The sequence below is a fragment of the Mercenaria mercenaria genome, unplaced genomic scaffold, assembly GCF_021730395.1.
Source record: "Mercenaria mercenaria strain notata unplaced genomic scaffold, MADL_Memer_1 contig_568, whole genome shotgun sequence".
Classification (NCBI taxonomy): domain Eukaryota; kingdom Metazoa; phylum Mollusca; class Bivalvia; order Venerida; family Veneridae; genus Mercenaria; species Mercenaria mercenaria.
In genome coordinates, this window is record NW_026463449.1 from 1 (window position 1) to 25,449 (window position 25,449).

The 25,449-nt window shown below is 35.2% G+C and overlaps 1 protein-coding gene across 1 annotated transcript; it reads left to right on the top strand.

Moving 5' to 3' along the window:
* The first annotated feature begins 9 nt into the window (after positions 1–9).
* LOC123549485 (sacsin-like) lies at positions 10–11,455 on the top strand. Its single transcript, XM_045337616.2, has 3 exons — positions 10–9,573; positions 10,499–10,618; positions 10,954–11,455. Exons 1-3 carry the CDS (start codon positions 28–30, stop codon positions 11,119–11,121), a joined length of 9,834 nt encoding a protein of 3,277 aa, XP_045193551.2. The 5' UTR covers positions 10–27; the 3' UTR covers positions 11,122–11,455.
* Positions 11,456–25,449: the final 13,994 nt, after the last annotated feature.

A 25,449-nucleotide genomic window follows, 5' to 3' on the forward strand; every position in this document is an offset into this window, starting at 1 on the left:
AGTCTTTTAGCAGGAGCTACAGTACCAATGGTTAACTGTGCTTCGGACAAAGTAGTTCATATGTTCAAGTGGAATATCGCTCCAAAGATGGATATTGTATTGCAACAGTTGACCTTCATTTGTCAACATTACAATGTCCAAAACAAACCAGATTATATGCGCGCAGTCAAGAAAATATACAAACACCTGAATCAATTTAGAGATGAAGTTGCAAAATTCCAAAATACACTGGGAAACAATGCAATGGTATGGACTGGTTCTGACTTTGAATTACCCAGGAAAGTCATCATTACAAAACGAGAACAAGATTTAGATCTAACGCCATACTATTGTAATTTACCTGAAGAGATCCGGGATATGGATGATTTGTTTCTTCAATTAGGATGCCATCCTGAAGAAAACAGTGATATTTTATTAAATGTTTTACAAAGCATTAAGTTGAAGTATGAATCTTCCACTGAATCAACCGAATCCTCTTTGTCGAGGGACTTAGATATTGTACTTGAAATTTTAAAAGTACTTGCATCAAGACGGAGAGATGGAACTCTTGATATTAATGAGTCAAGACTACTCATGTTAGTGGATAGCCAGTCGTTAGGGAAACTTTCATTACAATATATTCCTGACTGTATATTTGATGGTGATCAGGACGAACTTGATCAAGAGGAACAGAAAATATTTCATATTGTCAATGAAGTCGTACCAGAACATATTGCTAGAGAACTTGGAGTTAAGTCTGTGAAGAGAAAAACAATTTTAGGGGCGACTGAAGAGTTCAGTTTTGAAGAATGTGGACAACATGAGTCACTTACAACAAGAATTAATACGTTGTTAAAGGATGGATACAAAGATGGTTTATCCGTTCCAAAAGAGGTTGTTCAAAATGCAGATGATGCCGGTGCAACAGTAGTAAAATTTCTGTACGACGAAAGACATAATAATGATGCAAAGAGGAAGGAGAAACTATTTAGTTCATACCTAAAAGAATGCCAGGGTCCCGCCTTATGGGTGTATAATGATTCTCAGTTTACAGAAAAGGACCTAGAGAATATTACAAAATTAAATGGTGCGACAAAAGCTGATGATCTGGACAAGATAGGAAAATTTGGACTTGGATTTTGTTCTGTCTACAACCTTACGGACGTTCCTAGTTTCATCTCGGGAAAAGACATGGTCATATTCGACCCTCACGAGACGTATTTAGAGGAGGCAAGACAGACACGTGGAACAGGATTGCGGGTCAGATTATCAAAGCGAAATTTGATTCGACGTCATTTTGACCAGTTCAAGCCTTACAATGCTATATTTGGTTGTAATGTATTGGAAGCAAATTTTACTGACTTCAGTGGTACTTTGTTTAGGCTGCCATTGCGAACAGAAAACCAAGCAACAAAAAGCAAAATTTGTGACGAAGCATACACAAAAGAAGAAGTGTCGTCTCTCTTAAGTAAACTTGTAGAAAATGCCGGAAATCTGATTTTATTCACACAAAACGTAAAGACATTACAGATTTATTACCTTTCGAAAGATGAAACAGATCCTTCCCGAGCAAAGCTTCTCTTCAACATTAACAAAGAAATTGAACAAAACGCCCACGATGAAACTGCTAGATATACACAGAGCATCTTAAAACGTATACCTACTATTCTTAAAAGTAACAAGGACTTTTCTGAAATTCAGCATATTCAAATAAGTCAGAAACTGTTTGAAAACTCATTTCTGAAATCTACCTCTAAAGTGTCCAATTCGGTATCAGTTGAAACAAAATGGATAGTTTCTTGGGCTCTAGGGAAAAATGAGTCTCTTAGGCTTTCAAAAAGGATTTCGGAAAAGGGAGCAGTTCCACTGTCTGCTGTTGCCGTACCAATGAGAGATAAAGCCGACACAATACCTCTGATGCTAGATGATGTTCCGATTGGCTTTTACAAAAAAGGACATTTATTTTGTTTCCTACCACTTCCAATCACAACAAGTTTACCAGTGTATGTAAATGGCTGTTTTAGTGTTACTTCAGATAGAAGAGGTCTGTCATGCTTAACAGAAGATGATAAAAAGAAAGGGGATAACTATATATGGAACGAAGCGTTAATGGAAGATTCCTTGGTGCAAAGTTATGTAGAGCTCTTGTTGTTTCTATCGAGAAAATGTTCTGACAGTTATAGCTACCATTCACTTTGGCCTTCAGTTGGATCTGATGATGTCCAGGTATTCAAGAGAAGCTTTTACAAAACCCTAATTTTGGACAAACCAAAGTTATTTCGAGGAGCACAAGCCTGGCTTTCGGCGGATGAGGTTGTATTTTTAGACCCAGCTATTCGATGCAATGATATTATTGGAGAGACAGCTTTTAAGTTTGTGTCCGCCGTGCCAATCAGACCAGGTAGAAATGTTGTTGAAATACCACACCATGTCTTAATAGCATTGCAAGATTGTAAATGTGACAGTAAAACAATTATTTCAGAAGCGATGATAAAAGAGGAAGAATTGATATTACATTTCCTGACAACATTAGACTCCGTGGATTGGCAACACCAGTTAGAAGAAAGGAACAAATTGATACTGTACGCGTTGAACATGGAAAGTGAAAAGGTATTCACAAAGTTACACAAGACGAGATGCATACCTTCTGAGCCAAACAATGTTCTCTGTAGGCCAAATGAACTTATCAATCCTAAGTCAGATATAGCCGACATGTTTGCTGTGGCTGACGGACGATTTCCATTAAAGGCAGGCGGGTTTTGTGAGAGCAAAGTGATTGTACAACTCATAAACCTAGGTATGAATGATAAGTTTCTTCCAAACGACATGTTACTACAAAAATGCAAATCAATTGAGGAATTATGTACAGTATGCGGGAGCTGTGCTCAACAAAGATGTGTCAGAATTCTCAAATATTGTGGAAAATGGGAAGTGATCAAATATTTAGAAAAAGATATTGACACATTGAACAAGTTAAAGCATAAACTGTTATTGCCTGTTCTACCGTCTCCAAGCGGCTGGAAATTTTCATGGAAAGGAAACAGTCTAGAAGAACACACATCAAACGCAAACTGTGAAAATCATCAGTACGACGTAGAAACTTGTGTAAGATTTGAAAAGCCAATACATTTGTTCAGGGAACCGTTTCACAACTGCATTGGCAGTGTCAGTAGCTTTGTAAATGAAAAATATTTGAAAAAGAAATATTCCATGCCCGAACGTTTATTTATAGCACTAGGTGTAAAACGCGTGCTAACCGTAGAGCTTCTTCTGCAGCAGCTGACACTATTGTCTGATCAGTATGTTAGTTCAGAGAAGCAGTTTAGCAATTTGGAGGCGATATCTAAATCGGTTTATGAATGGCTTGGGCAGCTAACTGGAGATAAATCTGAAGAAGAAATATCAAAAATGCAATGTTTTCTGAACTCAAGACAGAAAGCGCTTATAGTTATTGGTAAAGAACTTGTCATGCCATGTAAAGTAGCATTTCAGGTGAAAATGGAGTGCTCGCCAGAATTGTATTGTCTGAGAGAATTCGACTTCAAGAAAAAAAAGGTGTTTAAAGCACTTGGAGTGAAAGACATGTTTTCTGTTGACTATCTTCTTTCGGTATTACTACGATTGTACAAGACATTTTCCCAGCATATATGCACAGATATAGACTTGGCCACAAGTTTGCTGCTTAACTTGTGCGAAAGTATGAAATTAGAAGGAGTCACTTACAATGATTTGAAAGACAGTGCAGCAAATATTGTTGCACCAGATTCTGACGGGGTTCTTAGGCCAACAAGCGAACTAGTAATAGAAGATCCAGCTTACAAGTCTTCTGCTGATCTTCATATTTTACATGGAAACATTCCACCAGATACAGGAAGAGCACTAGGTGTTAAGTCTAAACAAAGGAAAATAGTAGAATTCTTTTCAAGCGGATTCTTTGTACCATTTGGACAGAACGAGAGTTTAGTAACACGGCTGACTGGCATATTGCAAGATTATCCATGTGATTCAAGTATCATGAAAGAATTAATTCAGAATGCTGATGATGCAGGTGCAACAGAAATATATTTTATCAAGAATTACGCAAGTCATTCTACAGAGAAGATATTTGGTAAGGAGGGACTCCAAGGCCCTTCTCTGTGTATATTTAACGATAGCTATTTCACTGAAGAAGATTTCCATGGCATCAGAAACCTTGGTATTGGGAGTAAGCGAGAGGATCCATTTAAAACTGGCCAATATGGCATTGGATTTAATGCTGTGTACCATTTGACTGACGTACCGTCTTTTCTCACAAAAGGCCCAGGACTAGGAAAAGGTGGTCAGTTGTGTATATTTGATCCCTTGATGGAGTATCTAGAGGGTCATGTAACAAATGAAAATCCAGGTATTAAATGTGACGCTGAACTAATGGAAGAATCGTTTCCAGATATGCTACATGGTTATCCTGTTATATCAAACATCGAAACTTCTGGACAGGGTACAATATTCAGACTACCCCTGAGGCAGTCCAGGTCAGATATTAGTAACAATGTTGTTTCAGTTGAAAGAATGGATGAACTGATTGAGACTTTTAAAAATGATATGTTTGAGAGTCTACTGTTTTTGAAAAGTATCAAGAGTATAAAAGTTTTAAACAACACAAATGGGAAATTGATTGAAGAATTTGCTGTGGGAACAAAACTTTCAGAGAAAGATGATATCACACGAAAGGAATACTTTTCCAGCGTAAAGGAAGTGGTTCAAGCCAACATTGATGTCCGACATCTGAACCTTTGCATGCAGCCAATAGAATCATCGTACAGAATTGAAATTGAAGACACGACAGGCAGGAAAGAGCGATGGTTGATTGTAAATAGGTTTGGAATGAAAAGGACAGACGAAAAATATTCTGCTGTCATATCTGCTTTGAAAGAAAAAGACATTGGTCTTATGCCAGTAGCATCTGTAGCTTTACTTTGGCCTAAAGACGACTGGAAGAACTGTTTGGACAGAAAAAGCAGTCAGACTCGCAATAAAGAAGACACTAGAAATGTTTTCTGTTTCCTCCCTCTTCCTCTACTAACAGGATTACCTCTTCATGTTAATAGCCATTTCGCATTAGATAAGGCCAGGACGAAACTGTGGAACGAAGGAATAAGAAAATGTTGGAACGAATTTGTAATAGAAGAACTGTTAAGCAGAACATATATATCAGCTATACAGTACTTCAAAAAAGAATTTGTTTCCAAACATTTGCATATGTTAGACAAAAAGGTCTGGCCGGCAGCGTTTGAAAAGTATCATGAACATTTTCCACACTGGGAGAAGGCAACAGATTCGTTCTGGAAATCTCTTGTCGGTAATTTTTATCGAATAGTTATTGGGGAAGAGTTTGAGGTATTCCCCTCTGTTCGTGCTGCTTCAGTGCATAACGGCAGTGATCGACCTCCTGGAGATGTGCAAGAACATCAACTGGATTGGGTATCGCTTTCTAAATCAGAGAACGATTTTAAGGGTACGTTTAATGTAATAAGGCCTGGAAAGTCATTTTACTTAGAATATGCGAAGTCCGTTGAAACTACAGTTAAGAAAATGGGAATGAAAGTAATTGAAACACCATTGTGGGTGAGCAATTCAATTAGAACGTCTGGCATTGAATATATTCCAGCGTGCACTCCAGAATCGGTCATTAAGTTTATAAAAACATTTGCTGACGGCAATGAGAGTGTCTGTCAGCTTGGAGGAATAAATGTTCCATTGGCAGAAACTGCGATATCCGATTTAACAGCTCTGCAAAGCATGCTATGGTATGTTATAAAAGATAAGTTATTCAAAGAGAAAGTCGAAGGTCTACCTTTGTGTCTTGCTAACAATGGTGTACTGCAAATTTTCAATAAGCATGCCCCTAAGTTTTGTTCGGATATGTGTGACGGTCTAACTGGATCAGCTGATCAGTTTATACATTCTCAGTTGGTGCATCTGGTAGACCGAAGAGAGTACCATGAAGCAGGAGTAATAAAATACTTTGAAGTGACAGATTTAGTTTCACACTTAGCTAACACATTTGATCCCACAATTTTGGCAACTGGAAGTCACGTGATATGGAATAAGCAGTCCGGTATTCCTATAAAACCCGATATCCTGAGAAAAATATTTCAATTCATATATGACAAATCATTGCATGCGGATACAAAACAAATCAATCACGATGTGTTTCAAAGTAACGTTCGAAAGTTGGATACTTGGTCATTGATGCCGTCGTGCCACGGCTATGGTTCTAAGAGTACATTTGAGATTGTGCCTGTTTGCCAAACATCTCATCTTTTTCACAGAAGTTTTGGAAACGATGACTTGTGTAAAATAATAGAAAAGTTCAACATTCCCCACCTTGATACATCAGCGTTTCTCGAAAATGGAAAACATCTGACATACGCACTACAAAAACTACTGCCTTCAACTGAACTGCCAGTAGAATTGCTAGAGTGTTTGTTTTATTACAGAAAAAGAATTCAGGCAAGTGCATTAACCCGGGAAGAAAGTATAACAGTGTTAAGTTACTTTAATGACAAAATAAATCAAATGAAGAAAAAACTGAATGAAATTGATTTACGGAACATGTTTAAAAGCCTCCCTCTCTATGTGTCTCATCAGGGGGAAATTTTAAGCATAGAAGGATATAGTGACATCGTAGTATTGCCGTTTGGAATCCCTAAAGCGGGAATTCAAGTATGGGCCCAGTCAACCGGCATTTTACTTCTCACAGACACAGAAAAACTGCTGAAATTATATCAGTTGTTACAACTTCCTAGAAAGACGGAACTAGAAGTATATGTTAAGAAAATCTTACCAAGTTTCCATAAACTTCCAAGGAATACGTGGATTACTCATATCAAGTATATGAAGAAGAACCTATTGAGAACATCTTTTCAAGAGCAGCTTGATGAGAAGCAGTGTTTTCTTGTAGAGCAACTAAAATCTTTAGCGTTTGTCAGACACTTGGAAACAGACAGACGGGTAAATGAGCTTTACGATCATAATCATCCCGTTTTCTGTTGTATGCTAGGTGAAGATAGTTTTCTGCCACAAGAATACAGAGGGTATTCCTGGACCAAATTTATGGAACTTTTAGGACTTATAAAGGAGCCCACCGACGAGATGTTGATCAGTTTTGTACATATCTTAGAAGCTAAAATCAATAACCCTATCAATGATGTGACTATTAAACAGTCTATGGCTCTGATAGATTGTCTTTTTAACGGACAGTGGACAGAACAAACCTTGACAGGAATAAAAGGTGTACGATTTGTTGTACCATATAAAGTTGATTTGGAAAGACTAAATATAGCCAGTCAGCCTGGTAATGGAGATATACTTATTTGCCTGTCTGGGGCGGTATCGTATGTACACGCAGATTACTGTTGGTCAAGTCTTAATCTCCTTTTGCGTGTTCCTACTTCAGCAGATATGTTAAAAAGTCTTGGCATATATGAATATCCACCTATAGACAGTGTTGTTCAGCATTGTCAGAATGTGACTGGTGTCTTTGAAAAAGATCTAGATAAACAAATACCTAGCGTTCTTCCTTGCTTCGTAAAAAAACAAATGGAATTACTTTATGAAGCGTTACTTAAACACTTCCATCCTACGATGCAACAGAAATTTCAAGCCACTCCTTTAGTTTTCCATCCAGAGGACAAAAAAATGTTGCAAGTCAAACAAATTGTTATCAACCTTACAGAAGACGAAGAGGTTAGGCCGTTTTTATACAAACTGCCAAACTGTTTCGGGCCATTCGAAGAATTATTCGTAAAGCTTGGCTCTCATGACCGAGTGCTTTGTTCCCATTACTCAATGGTCTTAGAGACAATCAAAGGGCAGTTTGGAAATGAACCATTGCCTCCTAACCAGCTACTGTGTGTCAAAAGAGCTCTTGAAAATATTGTTAAGCGCATAGAACCAGAATCGAATCCTCTTCAGGATGTAAACTCATTGTACATTCCAAATCGGAATCAAGTTCTTGTAAGCTCAAAATCATTGACTGTTTCAAACAATGCTGATGTGGAAGAACGACTGGACGGAAAAATAGAAATCCAGTTTTTCTTAGGATTTAGAGAAATGGACATTGCATTTGTTTCCGACCCAGTATTGCCATTTCTAAAGTGTCCAGAAGACTTGAAACCAGATATATTGACAGAAGTTGTCAAGGAACAAGTTTTAATCAATGCTATAGAGCGAAAAGAGTCTCTACTAGCTCAGAGAATTGAGGTCTCCTTTAGATCTCCACTATTTGTAGAAGGAATTCTGCGACTAGTAAAACATCAAATGAAATTAAATGGAAGAAATTTCAGTCGTGATATCGAAAAGTCGTTCATGTTAAGTCTTACAAATATAAAAATTTCAAAAGTGTCTGGACTCAAAACGTTCCTGACATATAAGGGAAATAAAGTTGATAGCACTGATCGAATTGCCTCTTGCTTCATTCAGTCACGTGCTGTAACTCAAGACGATGACGAAACCAAAGAACATGAGTTATTTTTTCAAATGGATGCGGAACATGATCTTTTAGTTCAGTTGATAGAAGAAGAAAATGGACTTGTAAAATTAATAGACACATGTACCGAGGAAATACTTGAAAAACAATTATCACAGCATATTCCGTCGATCCTTCGTTTGCTCGAAAAGCCCTCAGAAATAAAACAAAAACTAGATCGATTAAGAATTGATGCTTATGACCTTCCACAGGCTTTAACCATATCAGTTTTTCCTAGGCCCGGAACTTATGTAGAGGACAAATTTCACCCATTTTTAGAGCAAAGCATTTCACCGATAAAGACTCACGAATTTATGTATGTTGCTCTTGAAATTGAAGACGAAGATGATTCCGGTGACCCAGTTTATATATATGCTCATATAACAAGCGAAAATATGAGAGGTCCAGAGCAGTCTGTTTTAAGTATTACGTACAAGGTTGACGTTGGATACCGCAGTGATGGATTTGTAACTGTACCGATATATCGTCTGTACAGATTCAAACCTAAACAGCCAGAGGAAATAAATGCATTAGAGCATTATGACATTGAAACTATAGGATCTATTCCTATTGACGAAAATTTCCGCCTTGTAAGGCAAATGCTAATTGACGGATGGTCTTTGAATGCAACGGAGCGAAAGAGAATAATACGTCGCTGTTTAACTAGATGGCATCCGGATAGAAACATGGATCATCGGGAATATGCTGAACGGCTCTTCAACTATATAAATGAAATTGTGGTAAAACTAGAAAACAATGAGATAATTAATAACACTATTACACATGACACGGGGAGAATGCCGCCAGATATGTCCCTCTCATCATTTGCGTCAGCAAGCTCCGCTGCTTACAACAGAGGCTGTAGGTATGCTGCAGCTTTTCACAACAACATGCGCGACTATAACAGATCGACACGAACAGGGATTTTTGCACATCATAAAGCAGAAGAAGCAGTCGTGCGTCATGTCGGGGAAGCGAAAAGGTGGCACCGGCAAGCAGTACAGGATATTAAAGCTGCCGAGAGTAATGTTAACACTGGAGAGCAAGATCAGAGTTTTAACTGGGTGTGTTACAAGTGTCACCAGGTAAGCTTTGCTTTGTGACATGAATCTGAACACGTGGTTTGCACCTTCCGCTGTAAGTATCAATAAATATTCATACAGCATTTGCACAATTGCATTTCTATATATTGATAAATACTTCCTACTTTTTTTTGTCATTTATGTTTTATATGTTTTATTTTGATCGTTTTGAGTATTTTGAATAGATGTTTTTATTTTCGATTACTATAACAACGACAAACTTTAAGGCTCCTTAGAAATTGCTCCTCTATAGACCCTTTTATAAATATATACGTACTATTTTTAAAAACTGTATTCAAATATTGCATAAACGAGATATTGTCATTATGATTATTCAATATTTATAGCAATGAGAAACAACACCAGAAGCTTTCCAAAAGAAAATATGGCTAGCTTATTATAAAGCTAGAATGCATCTTTCTTGCTCTTTGTATAAATGTCTTTCTTTCCTACTGATCAACAGTTTTTCCTTGTTTGTGTCTTTCCGCGTCATTTGGGCACTTTTTGTTCATTAATCTTGATCCCTGTCCTGTTATTGTTCCCGTTCAAAATTGCGAATTATGCAGGACAATATCTGATTTGAAAGATTCGTTTCAATAATTTACTTTCAATCAGCCATTCGCCTTTTATTTTTTGCTGTGTCCCGTCGCCGGTTTTATGTTTGTAATACAGTGATAAACGTTTCTTTTAAATGTTCAAACTTTAAACTTGTGTCTTAAGTAAAATTCTAAATGAATGCCGTCTCGTCAACGTTTAATAAAATATGCACAGCTCTAGTTTTGCTAAATGTTATATCAAACTTAAATCAAACCAGTAAATATACATTTATACCAATTGCAAAAATTTTCCTGGTCACAACCGACACTAACATTTATGTCGTTTGTACTTAACACTTCAAACATTATATATATTTATTAAATTTATTTAGGCTTCAGAAAAAGCACTGAAAGCAGCATGGTTTGCAAAGGATGCAAACAGGGTAACCACACGAGAACATTCTCTAACAGCGATTGCAAACTGTCTAGATGATGGAGCTTTTCTAGTTGAGGTTAGAATCTATGTATTATTTCGAAATGTCTAATTGTAACATAATTGGATTCCTGCTTGTATATTATGTAGCCTATTAAAAAATTTCAAAGTGCAAGATTCAGAATTTACAACGCGGGATACAAATAACGGGAAATATAGTTGAAAATGTTTACTAGATGTATTTAAGATACCAGCTAAAGTACACACATGTTTTGTCCAGAGAATATGTCTGTTAAGTTTTTTTATTAAACTAATCCGACTCCTCTGTATTTGATGCCGATTATACAAGTAATGCAGTATGATTTATTGGGTTAAATAAAGTTTAACTTAAACATGCGACGTTTGTCTTTTTAGGCTAGTAGTTTAGAAGGTATTACTGGAGATTGCTCATGCATGCAATACCCAGACCCTGTTGCTGGACTCCATCAGATACCTTCGGAAATATTTGATCGTACAAAGGCCAAACAGGCAATTAAAGTCACAAAGAGAATACTAGAAATGGCATCAGATTTCATCGCATAGACTTGAAGAAACACAGTATTATACTACATTACGAATATTACAACGTGACCTATATAGTTGTAAATAATTTTGCATTGTAATTGAAATCAAAATGAATATCCTCCGTACACATTTGGATGAAAGTACAGATGAATAACATTTTTGCATGCGGTAACTCTGCATAATATTACATAGAATACAAGCTGCATGTTTTTAACCTTTGGGTTAAACCAGTTCATTTAACATTTATGAATATTCAATATGTAATTGTATATATAAAGTGTTATTGGAAGTACCGTTTGTGCGAATGTCACAGGATGAGAAAAGTGTGCAGTCTTTCCGAGGCTCGAACCCGGGACGTTCTGACCGAGTTAACTGGCTGCCATGTCTCCCTTCTTCTAGTTATCAAGTTGTATATTTTGCCATGGACAACAAAGTTCCAGTTATAGTATTTTTGTATTTACGAAATATGTTTATGGCGGCAGAAATGTATCTATACATATCCTTGTCGCATTTTAATATATTTTGTTTATTGTAAATGCTTATCTTCCGTTTGTTCTAATAACGAGATTTCAGTTAGGAAAAAAAAAACGTGCATAATTATAGACGTGTTGTTTTTCTATACAAAAGGCAGGTAGTTGAATGTATAAGTGTTTCAATTATTAGACTTTTATTGTACATAAATGCTGAACTAATCGGGTAAGTCATTTAACCTGATGTTTGAGATGTTTTAACCGTTCAAAGAATAATTTTGCCTGTGTTGTTGTGTATGAAATATTTTAGTCTATTACGACAGAACTGTTTTAATTCGTTGTTTATCATAGTATATGTTATGATTTATATTTTGCCTCTCCATATTGTAAAATGCAAGCCGTACTTTTTTCCATAATTTATGCATATATTAATTAGATTAATTTGTTCAAGCTTGTATTTGATAAATAATATCTATGTTTTGATTTTCTCTATCTCGTTGAAATGTTTGATGTATATATAGTCTGTTCACTTCTATGGTTCCATCTGCCAACTGTAACGGTCTTTTACGGAATGAATCTATAATCAAAGAACCATCTGCAAACTTCTAAAGTACTTAAAGGATGTGTGTGTGTGGGGGGGGGGGGGGGGTGCGTGTGCGTGTGCGTGTGCGTGTGCGTCTGCGTGTGTCTGTGTCTGTGTCTGTGTCTGTGTCTGTGTGATGAGATGTGTACATGCGTGTATGGGTCGGTGGCCTAAATGCAGAATAAATAGACTGTTCGAAGATACAACTATGTAACCCTTTTTCTTAGCAGTGTAAATACATGTATCGTAGGTGTATAGTTGAATATACAAAATATATATTTGATTTCTTTATTTGGAGAAATATTGTTGCTGTAGTACTTGTTGATATCACGTTGGTATAACTAAAGGATATTCTCGTTTCCTTTCGTGGTTCTCGTGGAATCATATTTGACAATTATCCCAAGGTTGCCTGAATGAAACAAAGCAAGCAAGATTATTTTATCCAGTTCGGATATTCATTGATTTAGTTTTTTTTCTAAAAGTTTGTTTTCAATTATTTTACAGTTAAATTTCCCATTTATCGCTTAGTAATGATTACTTTAAGTTACGACTTTGTATAACAATTAGCTGTTTTCATAATAATTCAACCACAAATGCGTTTATGTCATTGAAAACATTACCATAACAATTTAGAATGACTTTATATCCATTCAACATCATTTGTGCAGAAGTTTGTTATAATAACATTTTTGTATTTTGATGACCTTCTTGTAAATAAACTCTCTGGTACGATATTTACTTTTTTACGTTTTGTTTTGTAGTCTTATTTGTATTTTTATGGTATAAAGTGCACATACGTATGTTTGTCATCATTTAAAGAATGTTGATATCCTTGCATGTACATTTCATTTTTATTGTAACTAAGTATCATTACAAGTTCGTATGTACATTATGAATTGAATTGTGTTTTTTTTTTTCAATGGTATGCTTGTAGTGTTTGTTTGATCAGTTTTACTTTGAGTTTGCAATGTTTAATTGAATATTTTTTTAAACGAAACAGAATTATTCTAGGTTGATTCTCTGTAATGATGGAAAGTATTATGTCATAGTATTTTATCAATATGCCTTGCAAATGCGTTAGTGGGAATATGTATTGCCCTAGATGACATATTCTTTTTTTAGAACATAGCTCTTTTGTCATGTGAATGAAGTGATAATTTTAAGTTTTCGTTATGATATAACGCTGTATTTTTGTAGCATATGTTGGGTATCTATTGATGTATTTTTTATGTTATACTTTTATAGCATGACTGATGTATTAGTTGAATTGTCCTTGGTGATATAGTTTTATTGTAAAATGTATGAGATATTTATTAAAGTATCTTATGTTATAACATTGTTTTACATTGAATGTTATAAACATGTTTAAGGTATTTGGTATACAAATGTTAGTATGATATGTTGTATTAAAATAACATGCCTCTTTGAATGCAACAGTTGTGGGGAAACAATCATGCAATATGAGAACGTCGATGTGATTAAGCCAATTACGAATTATTTGATTAGTGCAGCATCGTAGACCTGGTTTTCGGATAGACTTTGTGACAGAGTCAAAATTATGATATGTTTGAGGTTTTGTCATTCTATCATATTTGTATATAGTATTGTCGCATACATGTATCTATCAAGGTATACGTACTTATAGTGGAGAGATATACGTTGTTATTTAAGGTTTTCCCTTTAATATATTGCATTACGAGAGTGTCTCGTGAAAGCGATCAATCTAATATGTTTAGCAACAATAATTATAATATTCCAAGGGATATACTTCTATTATTTAAGGCGAGCCCTTTAATATTGTATCATCTTTAATTAACTTTAGAGAGAACCTTTACTCACCAATTAGTATTATAACCTCGATTATAACATTCCAAGGGATATACTTTATTTCCCGATAAAGGCGAGCCCTTTAAGATTTTGTCATTTTAATTTATTTTATAGGAGAGAGTCTTTGCTAACTGGTAAAGACGATCCCTTTAGTATTATCATTGCTGTGGTTAAAATATTGCAAGGGATATGCTTTGTTTGCAGTTAAAGGCCTGTCCTTTTTTAAAATAATGTTGAAAATGATTAACAAAAACCTTAAACATTTTTTCTTCACCTTTATCTAAGGGATACACTTTACTGATTAACAGCAAAGGCAAGCTCATGATCATTTCATTTTTTTTTATTTTAAAGGATGTATTACTATATTGGTAAAATTTAGTATTAATTCTTTACAAGGGTTATACATATATGTGCAGTTAACTGGCGCGAGAAACGGATGCATCATTTTGCGCTTTATCATGTTGTATTATATATGTATTTATAATATTATATATAATACCATGCTGTTTCCTAATTATGAAGATTATACTGTATACCCTTAATAAGAATATTTTTACATTAAAAATGCACATACAATTTAGCAAAGGAAAGCTTTTGTTGTTTTAAAGGATTAAGTTGCCTATTGTTTCAGGAGAAAGAGGTAAAGCTAAATGTATTTCAAAGGTTGTGAGTTCTTAAATTAACGCGTTAGAATGCATATGGTGTCGTAATTAAAAAGTGTTATAAATGATAATTAAATGAAAATAGATATGCGAAAAATGTGTTAAATTATCTACAGAAGGCTCTAATCATTCACCTATAATACTTTTAGATATTCCTATTTAATAACAACAAAAGACATTTGTTACTGAGTAGTTATCATATGGTTCTTGAATTTGCGAGTATGCACCTTCATACGCATTGAACTCTCAACCTCATACTGAACATTCTTCTGGAGGTTCTTTCATTATCTATGATTATTTTTACTTCCTAATCCCGTTAGTTGATTGAGAAGAGCAAATTGAAAACTTTAATAAAAATGTTCTATACATTTTGGACTTGTTGTTACTTGTAAAATTGTTAAATCAGACTACATGTTATTGGCGTAAAGACATGAAGATTTATAATACAGTTAGAATGGAATAGGATACAGAAGAAAAATCATGTTTGATGACAAAGTAAGTCATAATGCCGTCATCTCCTCGGTGACAACAGTCTGTTTTGAACGATATTTATTTTTCACATAATTTCACTAACTTTACCATGATTGAATTAAAAAACTCTCTTAGTATGCAGACTAACAGAGCAAATATTAGTCTTAGTCTAATGTGGGCAGTGGGTCTAAAAATACAAATTTCAAGAAGACAGTGCTATTTAAGATACATATGTAGCTAACTGTATCAAAGTTCGCAGTCTGAAAAAAAAAGAATCAAAATATCCTTTCCTAAAAAAGATTTATTTGACCTGAAAATAATTATCCTGGGTAAATGGTTAGGAAAGATGGAAACAAGTGAATATCGGCCTAGCAACTCGTGCAAACCATGTACTTTTATCTCTAACTGCAGAATAACTACAAGGATTAGCAGTCTGAAAAGAAAACGATCAAACCAATATATGCCCTGTGTGAGTGTAGCAATTTTGGTGGTAAAATCTGTCAATATGCAGACGATTTTATTTGAAACAGTCAAAACTCACAGAATTTCACAAATTAAAATTAATATGTTGAAACGCTACGGCTGGAAAACGCACAATTTCTGCTATCCATATATGTGCGCCAAAGTTCGGGAAAATATCGAGAAATGTGAGAAAATCAAACTAAACAATTTCAAGGTATTACAATATTAGTTGGCATAAATGATCCCATTGATGAGACGACGTGTCATGCGCAACACTCAGAACCCTAGCTTAAAGGTCAATGTAACTTTGAGATCAAAGGTCAATAAGTTTTTTTTTTCCTGTCCGGTCTATAACTTTGTCATGCAGAACAGGATTTAAATATTAGTTGGCACAAATATTCCCCTGGATGAGACAACATGTCGTGCGCAAAACCCGGGCCCTAGGTCTAGGTCAAGGTCATACGTAGAAATCAAATGTCAAATTCAAGAATTACTTTGTCCGAAGCATTTCTTCTTTATGCATGGAGGGATTTTAAGGTAATTTGGCACAAATATTCACCACTATAAGACGGATAGTCCTGCGCAAGAACCAGGTCCCTAGTTCTAAGGCCAAGGTCATGCGTAGATGTCAAATGTCAAATCAAGAATGACATTGTCCGGAGCATTTCTTCTTCATGCATAGAGGAATTTTGACGTAACTTGGCACAAATATTCATCACCATGAGGCACCCTTGTTTTTAGAATTACGTCCCTTTGTTTTACTATAAATAGATTATATTGTAACTTTTTGTATTACTGGCCGTAGGTAAAAATCGAGACCACATTTCTGTGGTACAACATGCATGTTACACCCAGTTTTTAGGTTTTACTCTACCTGGTAAAGAGTTTCTTGTGGACTTACGTAATATAAATTTTTTTAGGATAAATTTCCCTTTGTTGTAAATAACGTATATGATATCTTTTTATTATAATCGGCCAAACAAATTCAATATGAAACAAATGTAGGTTTTTCTGTATGCAAATTTTAATCCAAGTGTTCTGTTATAACTTTCTGTATATATAGTACACTATTGTTTATACATCATTGACAGATATCAGTTCATTATGTTATATTGCAGTAGAGAAAATAAGGTGCCTTCCAGTAGGGGACTTTGTATTGCATGACAATACTTCATTCACTTGTTCTGGTTAGATAGCTTACTTTTCCATTGCACTGGTATAGCATAGACAGGATTAGGATTGACAAACGGTGTTCAGTCGACAAAAATTTCACGCTTTAAACAGATTGTTTGTCTGCGTAAAAAGAGCTTAGGTTGTCTATATACAAGGTGAAACGCTTAGATGTGGGCCTTTCCGTGAGAAACCCTTTACTAGTGACGTGATATAATTATTGCAAAATGAATAGGGACAGGGAAAATGATCCATTTAAAGAAACCCTGAATGTATGGATGTGAACAGAACATAAATGTTCATATGAATCTAACCGACTGGACCGACTGTTGTAGCTACTTACTTATTGCAGTACTAGTAATCAATTTTACATGTCAGTACTGTTTTTTACACTTCTTTGCTTGAAAACATCGACATTTTTAGTAAGTTTTCAGTCTATTTCAAAGGCATTTAACATGATTAAATTGCACAATACATTTCACGAAGCATGTAACGCTGCCTTAGTATCTGTGTCATTGTCTTTCATATTACTAGTTGTACATGTCGCACTTTTTGAAAAATACATTAAGCGTAACCAGTTGAAGCTACAATCGACTATTTCGTTGAGACATGAATTATGGATAATACTATGTGAATTGTAGTTTTTGGTTATGGATTTGACTAACGGGATCTGGGTAAACATAAAACAAAAAACTTAAGAATATTGCTGTGGTACAACATAGATGTAACTTTCAAAGTTTAGGTGTACTTAAAGGTATCTCTTCCTGGTAATGAGTTTTTTGTGGACTTAGAAAAATAAACCTTACTTCCCTTCCCTTTGTTGTTGCTATAAATAGCATGTTCTTAAAACTTTTTAACCTGGTTGTTAGAATTGGATATGTCATTATTTTGGCTTACTGTCTACTAATGTTTTACTGTAACATCTACATGACGGTCATAATATTGTGACATTCTGGCACTCTTGTTAATGTTTGTTCATGCGAAGATGCTGTATTGGTATGCAGTATGTTTTGTGAAAATGTCCTAAGGCGGGGGACGTTGGTAACTGTTTACAAATTCTTGTTTTTCTTAGCATTATACAAATTCTACGATGGTTATTCAAAACAAACGTAGACACCTTTTCTCTAGCTTTTATATACTTTAATGAAACAAAACAAAAATATACCGTCGTAATTCGCAATCTTTCTGCTCGGTGCACTGCAAATTTGACATGATTTTGATCATACCGTAAGGAGTTACGCCACTTCAAAAACAGTCACTTACACGCACATCGAGATGCTTTCATTACGTTTGTATTATTCAATATTTGTAAATTTCTTTTATAAATTTTGCTGAACAACACTTTAGTCATAATGAGTTGTTTGGTTAGAATACTGAAAATTATGAACCCCTATGCCAAGTATCTCAGACAGGTTACTAAACGTGAGTACTTGGTCTTTATCAAAGACTTCATACATTGACGTTAACGCGGAATCACGGATTTTTTGTTTTCTCACTTCACCTCTACTGTCTTTAAGCAAGTATGGGACATTTGTGAATCGTTTGTACCACTTGTAGATCAACACAGATGGCCGAACTTTGTTGTGGATTCTGCTTCATTAGTTTATAAATTTCAGTTGCTTTTCGCCAAAATTTCTACATAACTAAACAACTGCCTGATTATCTATGGATGTCGATGACGACATAGCATACGTTATAAATGGTACTCACTTAGTTTAAATGTTGTTTACTTCAGTCTCCTGCGTCCGAATGATGCAATACCCTCGGTACATGTCACTCTGACGTGTTGCTGCACTGACGTATTTTCTGGCGAAGAAGTATTCTGTCAGTGCGAATATGAGCGATAAAATTCAAATCATGAAAGAAGTGACTGCGCCGGTAATGCATAGCTATGGCAATTAAAACGTTCCACGCGCTTCGCCTATCAGCAAAAATGATTACAACATATGTATGACCAAATAAGAGAAAGATTGAAAATTACTATGATATATTTCACATTGCTCTTTAGACAGTATGTGTCTTCTGACACCAAAAGTCTACGTTATTTTTGAACAACCCTCGTAAAATATGTCTTGGGATACGATTTTTGTTTGTGTATTTTGAACGGTACCGGAATTTGTTGAACCTACTCAATATGTTTTCATTATAGCTCAACATTAGGAATAAAACACGGAAGAATATCATCCAACAGTAGGCTTTGTGAAATAGGCCCAATATTCCTAATGCAAAACAAAAATGCAAAACAAAAATGCTTTGCATTACAGTAATTTATTGAATGTGTTAGATAAATCTTATATACCTCTTTTTCAAATGAAATATTACACTCAATATTTTAAGTTCATTCAGCAATATCGATGTACAACATACTAACAGGTCAAACATGCACTCGTATTGCATTCCTCCCCCCCCCCCCACCCCCCGTTGAGATCTATTGATTTCAAAATCACAACCAGCCAATTCAAAACAACTACCTTTTTGAAGAGGTGTAAAATTTATAAAAGTATGCAACACTTGATCAGATAAAACGTACTTGAAGTGAATAAACTCGAGTATGAATTCTTTTATGCAAACTTTCAAAACGCGAGTGTATTTCATGTTCGAAGGCACTAGCCCTGTAAGCGAGGGGTCCCGGGTTCGAGCCCCGGACTGACTGCACATTTTTCTCACCCTTTGACATTCGACGCTATATTGATGGTTCAGTCAAATGCTTGTTGAAACAAGTCGTCTGCTTGTTTCAAATAAAAAAAAATGCGAAAATGAAAATAGCAATATCGGAAATCCAAAATATACAGACGACAAATGGGAATGGGTCATTCTCAGATCTTCGCTTAAAAGATCAAGTACTTTAGTCGGATTGATTGACATAAATTCAAAGGCATATCAAGTGGCCGATAAGCTAGAGTTATATTTCCGAAATATGATAAATGTAATCATTGAAGTCATATACAATGTAAACTTGATTTGCAGAAAATTTAAGGACCAAAATTATTTATAGTGAAAACATTTACGGTCTTTAAGTAGCAAACGAAGATTACAAATTTAAGGGGGACACATACTTTGTAATTAGAAACAAGAGGGCCATGATGGCCCTATATCGCTCACCTGAGTAGAGTTGCTTGCTTGAACAAATTTCTTAGCTAAAGCTTTAAGATCTAGGCCTTCTGGTTTATTTTTAGCAAATTTATGAAGATTTCCCTATGCACAATCAAGTAACCATGGGGCTGGATCAATTTGACCCTGGGGGGTCAAGATTTGAACACATTTTGTAGAGGTCCACTAGGCAATGCCACATATCAAATATCTAAGCTCTAGGCCTTCTGGTTTATTTTTAGAAAATTTTGAAGATTTTTCTATGTAAAATCAAGTAACCCCATGGGGCGGAGCCAATTTGATTCCGGGGGTCATGATTTGAACAAATTTTGTAGAAGTCTACTAGGCAATGCTACATGTCAAATATCTAAGATCTAGGCCTTCTGGTTTATTTTAAGAACATTTTTGAAGATGTTCATATGTAAAATCAAGTGACCCCTGGGGCGGGGTCAATTTTGACCCCGGGGATCATGATTGAACAAATGTTGTAGAGGTCCACTAGGCCATGCTACCTGTGAAATATGTAAACTCTAGGCCTTCTGGTTTATTTTTAGAAAATTTTTGAAGATTTTCATATGTAAAATCAAGTGACCCCTGGAACGGGGTCAATTTTGACCCCGGGGTCATGATTTGAACAATTTTAGTAGAGGTCTACTAGGCAATGCTACATGTCAAATATCTAAGCTCTAGGGCTTCTGTTTTTTTAGAAGAAGATTTTTTAAGATTTTCCTATGTACAATCAAGTAACCCCTGGGGCGGGGTCAATTTTGACTCCGGGGTCATGATTTGAACAAATTTGGTAGAAGTCCGCTAGGCAATGCTTCACACCATATATCTAAGCTCTAGGGCTTCTGGTTTTTGAGAAGAAGATTTTTATAGTTTTTCCTATGTAAAATCAAGTGACCCCGGCGGCGGGGTCAATTTTGACCCCGGGATCATGATTTAAATAAATTTTGTAGAGGTCCACTAGGCAATGCTATATGTCAAATATCTAAGCTCTAGGCCTTCTGGTTTATTTTTTAGAAATTTTTTGAAGATTTTCATATGTAAAATCAAGTGACCCCTGGGGCGGTGTCAATTTTGATCCGGAGGTCATAATTTGAACAACTTTAGTAGAGGTCTACTAGGCAATGCTACATGTCAAATAATCTAAGCTCTAGGGTTTCTGCTTTTTGAGAAGAAGATTTTTTAAGATTTTCCTATGTAAAATCAAGTGAGCCCTGGGGCGGGGTCAATTTTGACCCCGGGGTCATGATTTGAACAAACTTGGTAGAGGTCTACTAGGCAATGCTTCACACCAAATATCTAAGCTCTAGGGCTTTTGGTTTTTGAGAAGAAGATTTTTAAAGGTTTTCCTTTCGGTTGCCATGGCAACCAGAGTTCTCCATGGAATTCAATTCTTTCAAAAATTTTGAAAGGGGGCCACCCAAGGATAATTCCTGTGAAGTTTGGTGTAATTCTGCCCAGTGGTTTTCAAGAAGAAGATTTTTTTACAAATTGTTGACGCACGACGGACGACGGACATCAAGCGGTCACAATAGCTCACCTTGTCACTTCGTGACAGGTGAGCTAAAAAAGTTGGTGGGGTATGATAAAATTTAGCTGCGAAAAAGTTCAAGGTTTCGGTACATGGAATGGATATTATTTCAACTGTTATTAGTAATACAAATGAATGTTCACTAAATTAAAGATGAAAAAAAAAGCTCAAATAAGAAAGATACTGTTGATTTACATACGACTCATTGTGAAAATCCAGTCAACAATTATTTATTTTTTTGGAAAATAGTAGCACTATAATTTGTCCAAACATTTATCAATACCCTACAAATAATAATTAAAAGAATTAAAGTAAAAAAATAACTTTCTTTATTTTCATTTTGCATACTGCAAGCTAAAACACAGTATTTAGTTTGTGTATGAATATATATGGTTGTCAAGAAAGCCCATGTTCCAAAAATAAAAGAGTAAATTCTCCTTTATGCATTAAACGATTATGGTTACCAAAGTCGAGTTGCTTGCAATGAGGGCCTAGAGATGGTCTATTATCATTTTTTACCTTGATATTTACTATCAATGCATTTAAATATCGAAAATTATAAAAACAAACTTTAGAATGCGTATTTCCTTAAAAATCATAAACCTATGGTATGAAATATGGTTGAAAAGACAACGTAAAAATAACTTTTAAATCTTATGCCATAAAACTTTCTAATACACAGCAAGAATGTCAAGGGTCAAAAATCATCAAAACACACAATTATCCTCACTTTTATTCCATTTAAAATGTGTGCTCGAATTTTTCACTATACTTTTCATTAATTTGTTCCTCGTGTTGCACGAGACTGCTGACATTCAGGCAGACAAGTTGCAAAATGGTCCGCTGTAAGTAATATTGTTTGATAAAGGTAATTAGAAATTAGAAATTTGCAGACATTGAAAATAGAAAAAGTAGAAACTTCAAAGGTCGCTCAGCACGACAAAAACGAAAATGTTGCAGGCTCGGTTTGATTGAGCCTGTTCATGGACTGTAGTGGAAATGCATGCTACCGTCCGCGCCCTCTAGCCCCGGGTTGAGTAGAACTCAACATTTACACATGCTAAAAGTACAAAAAGCAATTTAGAGACATTCGCAGAAGTATTTAAACGGCGGTGAACATGGAACCTTCAATGATACACGGGTTGTGGCGTGTAATTCCATGAAAAGCGGCGTATGGTCCCCAGATAAAGTAATGGGTTTGTCCCAAACGAGAAAACAATGGGCAGAACTAAACAAACTGGAATTTAGAAAGGGGATCTGAGGTTATGGAGCCTGCATATCACAGGAACTGTCAAAAGACAAAATTAAAAAACAGGCACCATATCCAAGGGGTGATTATACAATACCCAAGGCTATTAAAACGGGAGTAATGGAACCACCCAGGCCGAAATGGTCATGCTGAAAAACTAAACAGTACCAATAACACGACATAAAAGTCGTGCTGAACGATCTGAGAAGATCGAAAGTCATATTTATTAACATAGAATTCATTGTTAGACATCGATAGTTTTATTTTAAAAAATACACGTGCTACCATCTATGTTGTCTCCCGTTGTTATTAGAGTTACCATTCGTCCAGCGCAGTAGTACATTTTGCAGTGAATCGCAGAGAAGCTGTTGGAAATTTAAAAAAAAAAATGTGTATAAATGGAAAATAACTACTTTTTCAATTTCAAACAATCGACATTATGTATTTAACCATCCAGACTAATGTAGCATCTTAGATACCTGTACAAAGGTATTCATTTCGTAGAATATCGTGTACTATTCCACTCTGATGTTTTTCAATGAGAAAAAATGTGTCTATCCTAAGCTGAAATGACGGGCGTTAAAGTTTCCCCGTTTAAGAAAACCTGGTAATTTAAAAACAACCTCAAAAGTACATGTCTTGTTATACTAGTATTGTACAAAATACGTTTTTCTTGATACAAAAGCATATTATTTTGCATTGACTGTACTTTCATGAATACCATTATTGTTTTTCATTACATTCCTGGTACTACATCCTTATACACAAACTGCTAAATATTACAGTTGTCCGTGATTATTTTATATATTTAGGAAAAAATATTTTATCTACCCACCACCATCAATTTCTTTAAATCCGCCCCTTCCCCATTTCTGCATGAAGTCTGCGTCCCCTTATATTTTTAAAAGTAGTGCAATGTTTGTATGTATGTTGATGTGCCCTAACTTATCAACGTTAAATGCGTCCACGTTTATAGTTTATTTGCAAAAGGCACGTAATGTAAAGATCCGTGTTGTGAACATGATAAGAAAATGCATACATTGCATATTTCATTGCGTAGTCGCGGGGGAATAGATATTGGAATAAAAATGTGTAAGATGTGTGTTAAACAGTGACCGACAAAGGGAAATAATGGGTAAGAATCAAACTTTCACATAGTATTGATAAACTGTTTCATTGCCAATATGGTAAATAAAAGATATGACTTTGCTGAATCAGGATAATATTTTATCTTGTTAAATTATTACCTCTAACGATAATAGCATGTTTCTCCGTGGATATTCCGCTAGAGCAAAAAGGCAACAACAACCAAAACAACTATATATAAGAAACGTACAGTATTATGGCGTTTCTATTTCCTGTTTCTAGTAATATGTGAATAAACAATCAGTAGTATTCGTATTTAAAACAAAAGTAGTTGGTTTGATGGCGCAGTAAGCTGACTGGATAGACATGTAATCATCTTGTAGTGTTCGAATCTTCCCTCGGTCCATTTTGCATTTATTTTACATACTTTGTGCAAGTGTGTTATCTCTGGTTTCTAATTTGCTGTTTTGTTTCTTATTTTAGTATAAAACCGGTATAGCATCTTACTCTTACTATTTAAAATTATGACAGGACAATGCTGTTTGAAGGAAAGTGTAAAATTGCTACAAAATTTACAAAACTAATCCGTTGAGCTCTAAAATGTGCCTAACTCAAATCCTATGTATTGTTTTTGTACTTGCACACTGCTGATAAAATGTGTTGCAATACATGTCCGTCTTAAGATTTAACTACACACCGATTTGTTTCATAATTTTTGGCATGGGTCTATATGTCGTCTGATTAATTTATGATCATACTGAATAGCATGTGTTACGTTTGCACGTTTGCTCTATGGATTCCTTCAGATGAGTTGAAGTGATAAATGATTCAAAGATGACCAGTATTTGTTTGTTTGTTTGTTTGCTTTTGCTTTCAAGCCGTCAAGCAGTTAACCTAACCAGTGTTCCTGGATTCTGTACCAGTACAAATCTGTTCTCCGCAAGTAACTTACAACTTCCCCACATGAATCAGAAGTGAAGGACAAATTATTTCAAACACAATGTCTTTTTTCAAATCGTCAATGATACACCCCACCCGGGATCTAACTCACGACCCCGCAATCTACGCTCTCCCTATTGAACTAAGCGGACGGGTTTCCAATATTTAACATAATTTATTCAATTATTGATCTCATCTGTAGAAACTATACGGCAGACAACATTATATTCCTTATGTAAACAAAGTGTAGATAAGATAATATCAATTACTAATCCCCAATGATAACGTCGCTAGGATTCGTCGATAAGTATATGTCAGTATTTGTTTCATTGTAGTGCCCAAAACAGTCGTGTAAAATGCATGTACCAATGACAGATCATCAAATCGTTTTGCATGAGTTCGAATCATCATGAGGACTTTCTTTTAGATTGTTTTCTTTTTCGTTTTCAACTCAATTCCCGTATACATCGTTTCTTTCTTTAATGGTTTCTATCATAACATAAGTTTATTATTCCCTTTCTGCTTAATATGTTTAGTATACACATTTAACTAATATCATCTTTGGTATGATAATAAACTTTTCTCACCTACCATATCGGCTTCAGATAGCTCTCTATCGTTGTGTCATAAAGAAAATGAAGGACTCTTATTTTTTATGCAAATGTAAAAAATATTAATTGCCGTCGCTGAGTTTCGAATGTACACGGCGAAAGATATATTGAGTATAATTACGTTTTATCTGAGCTAATTTGTAATTAGTACTAAACCTACAAATATTTAGATTTTGACAAGTTACAAAA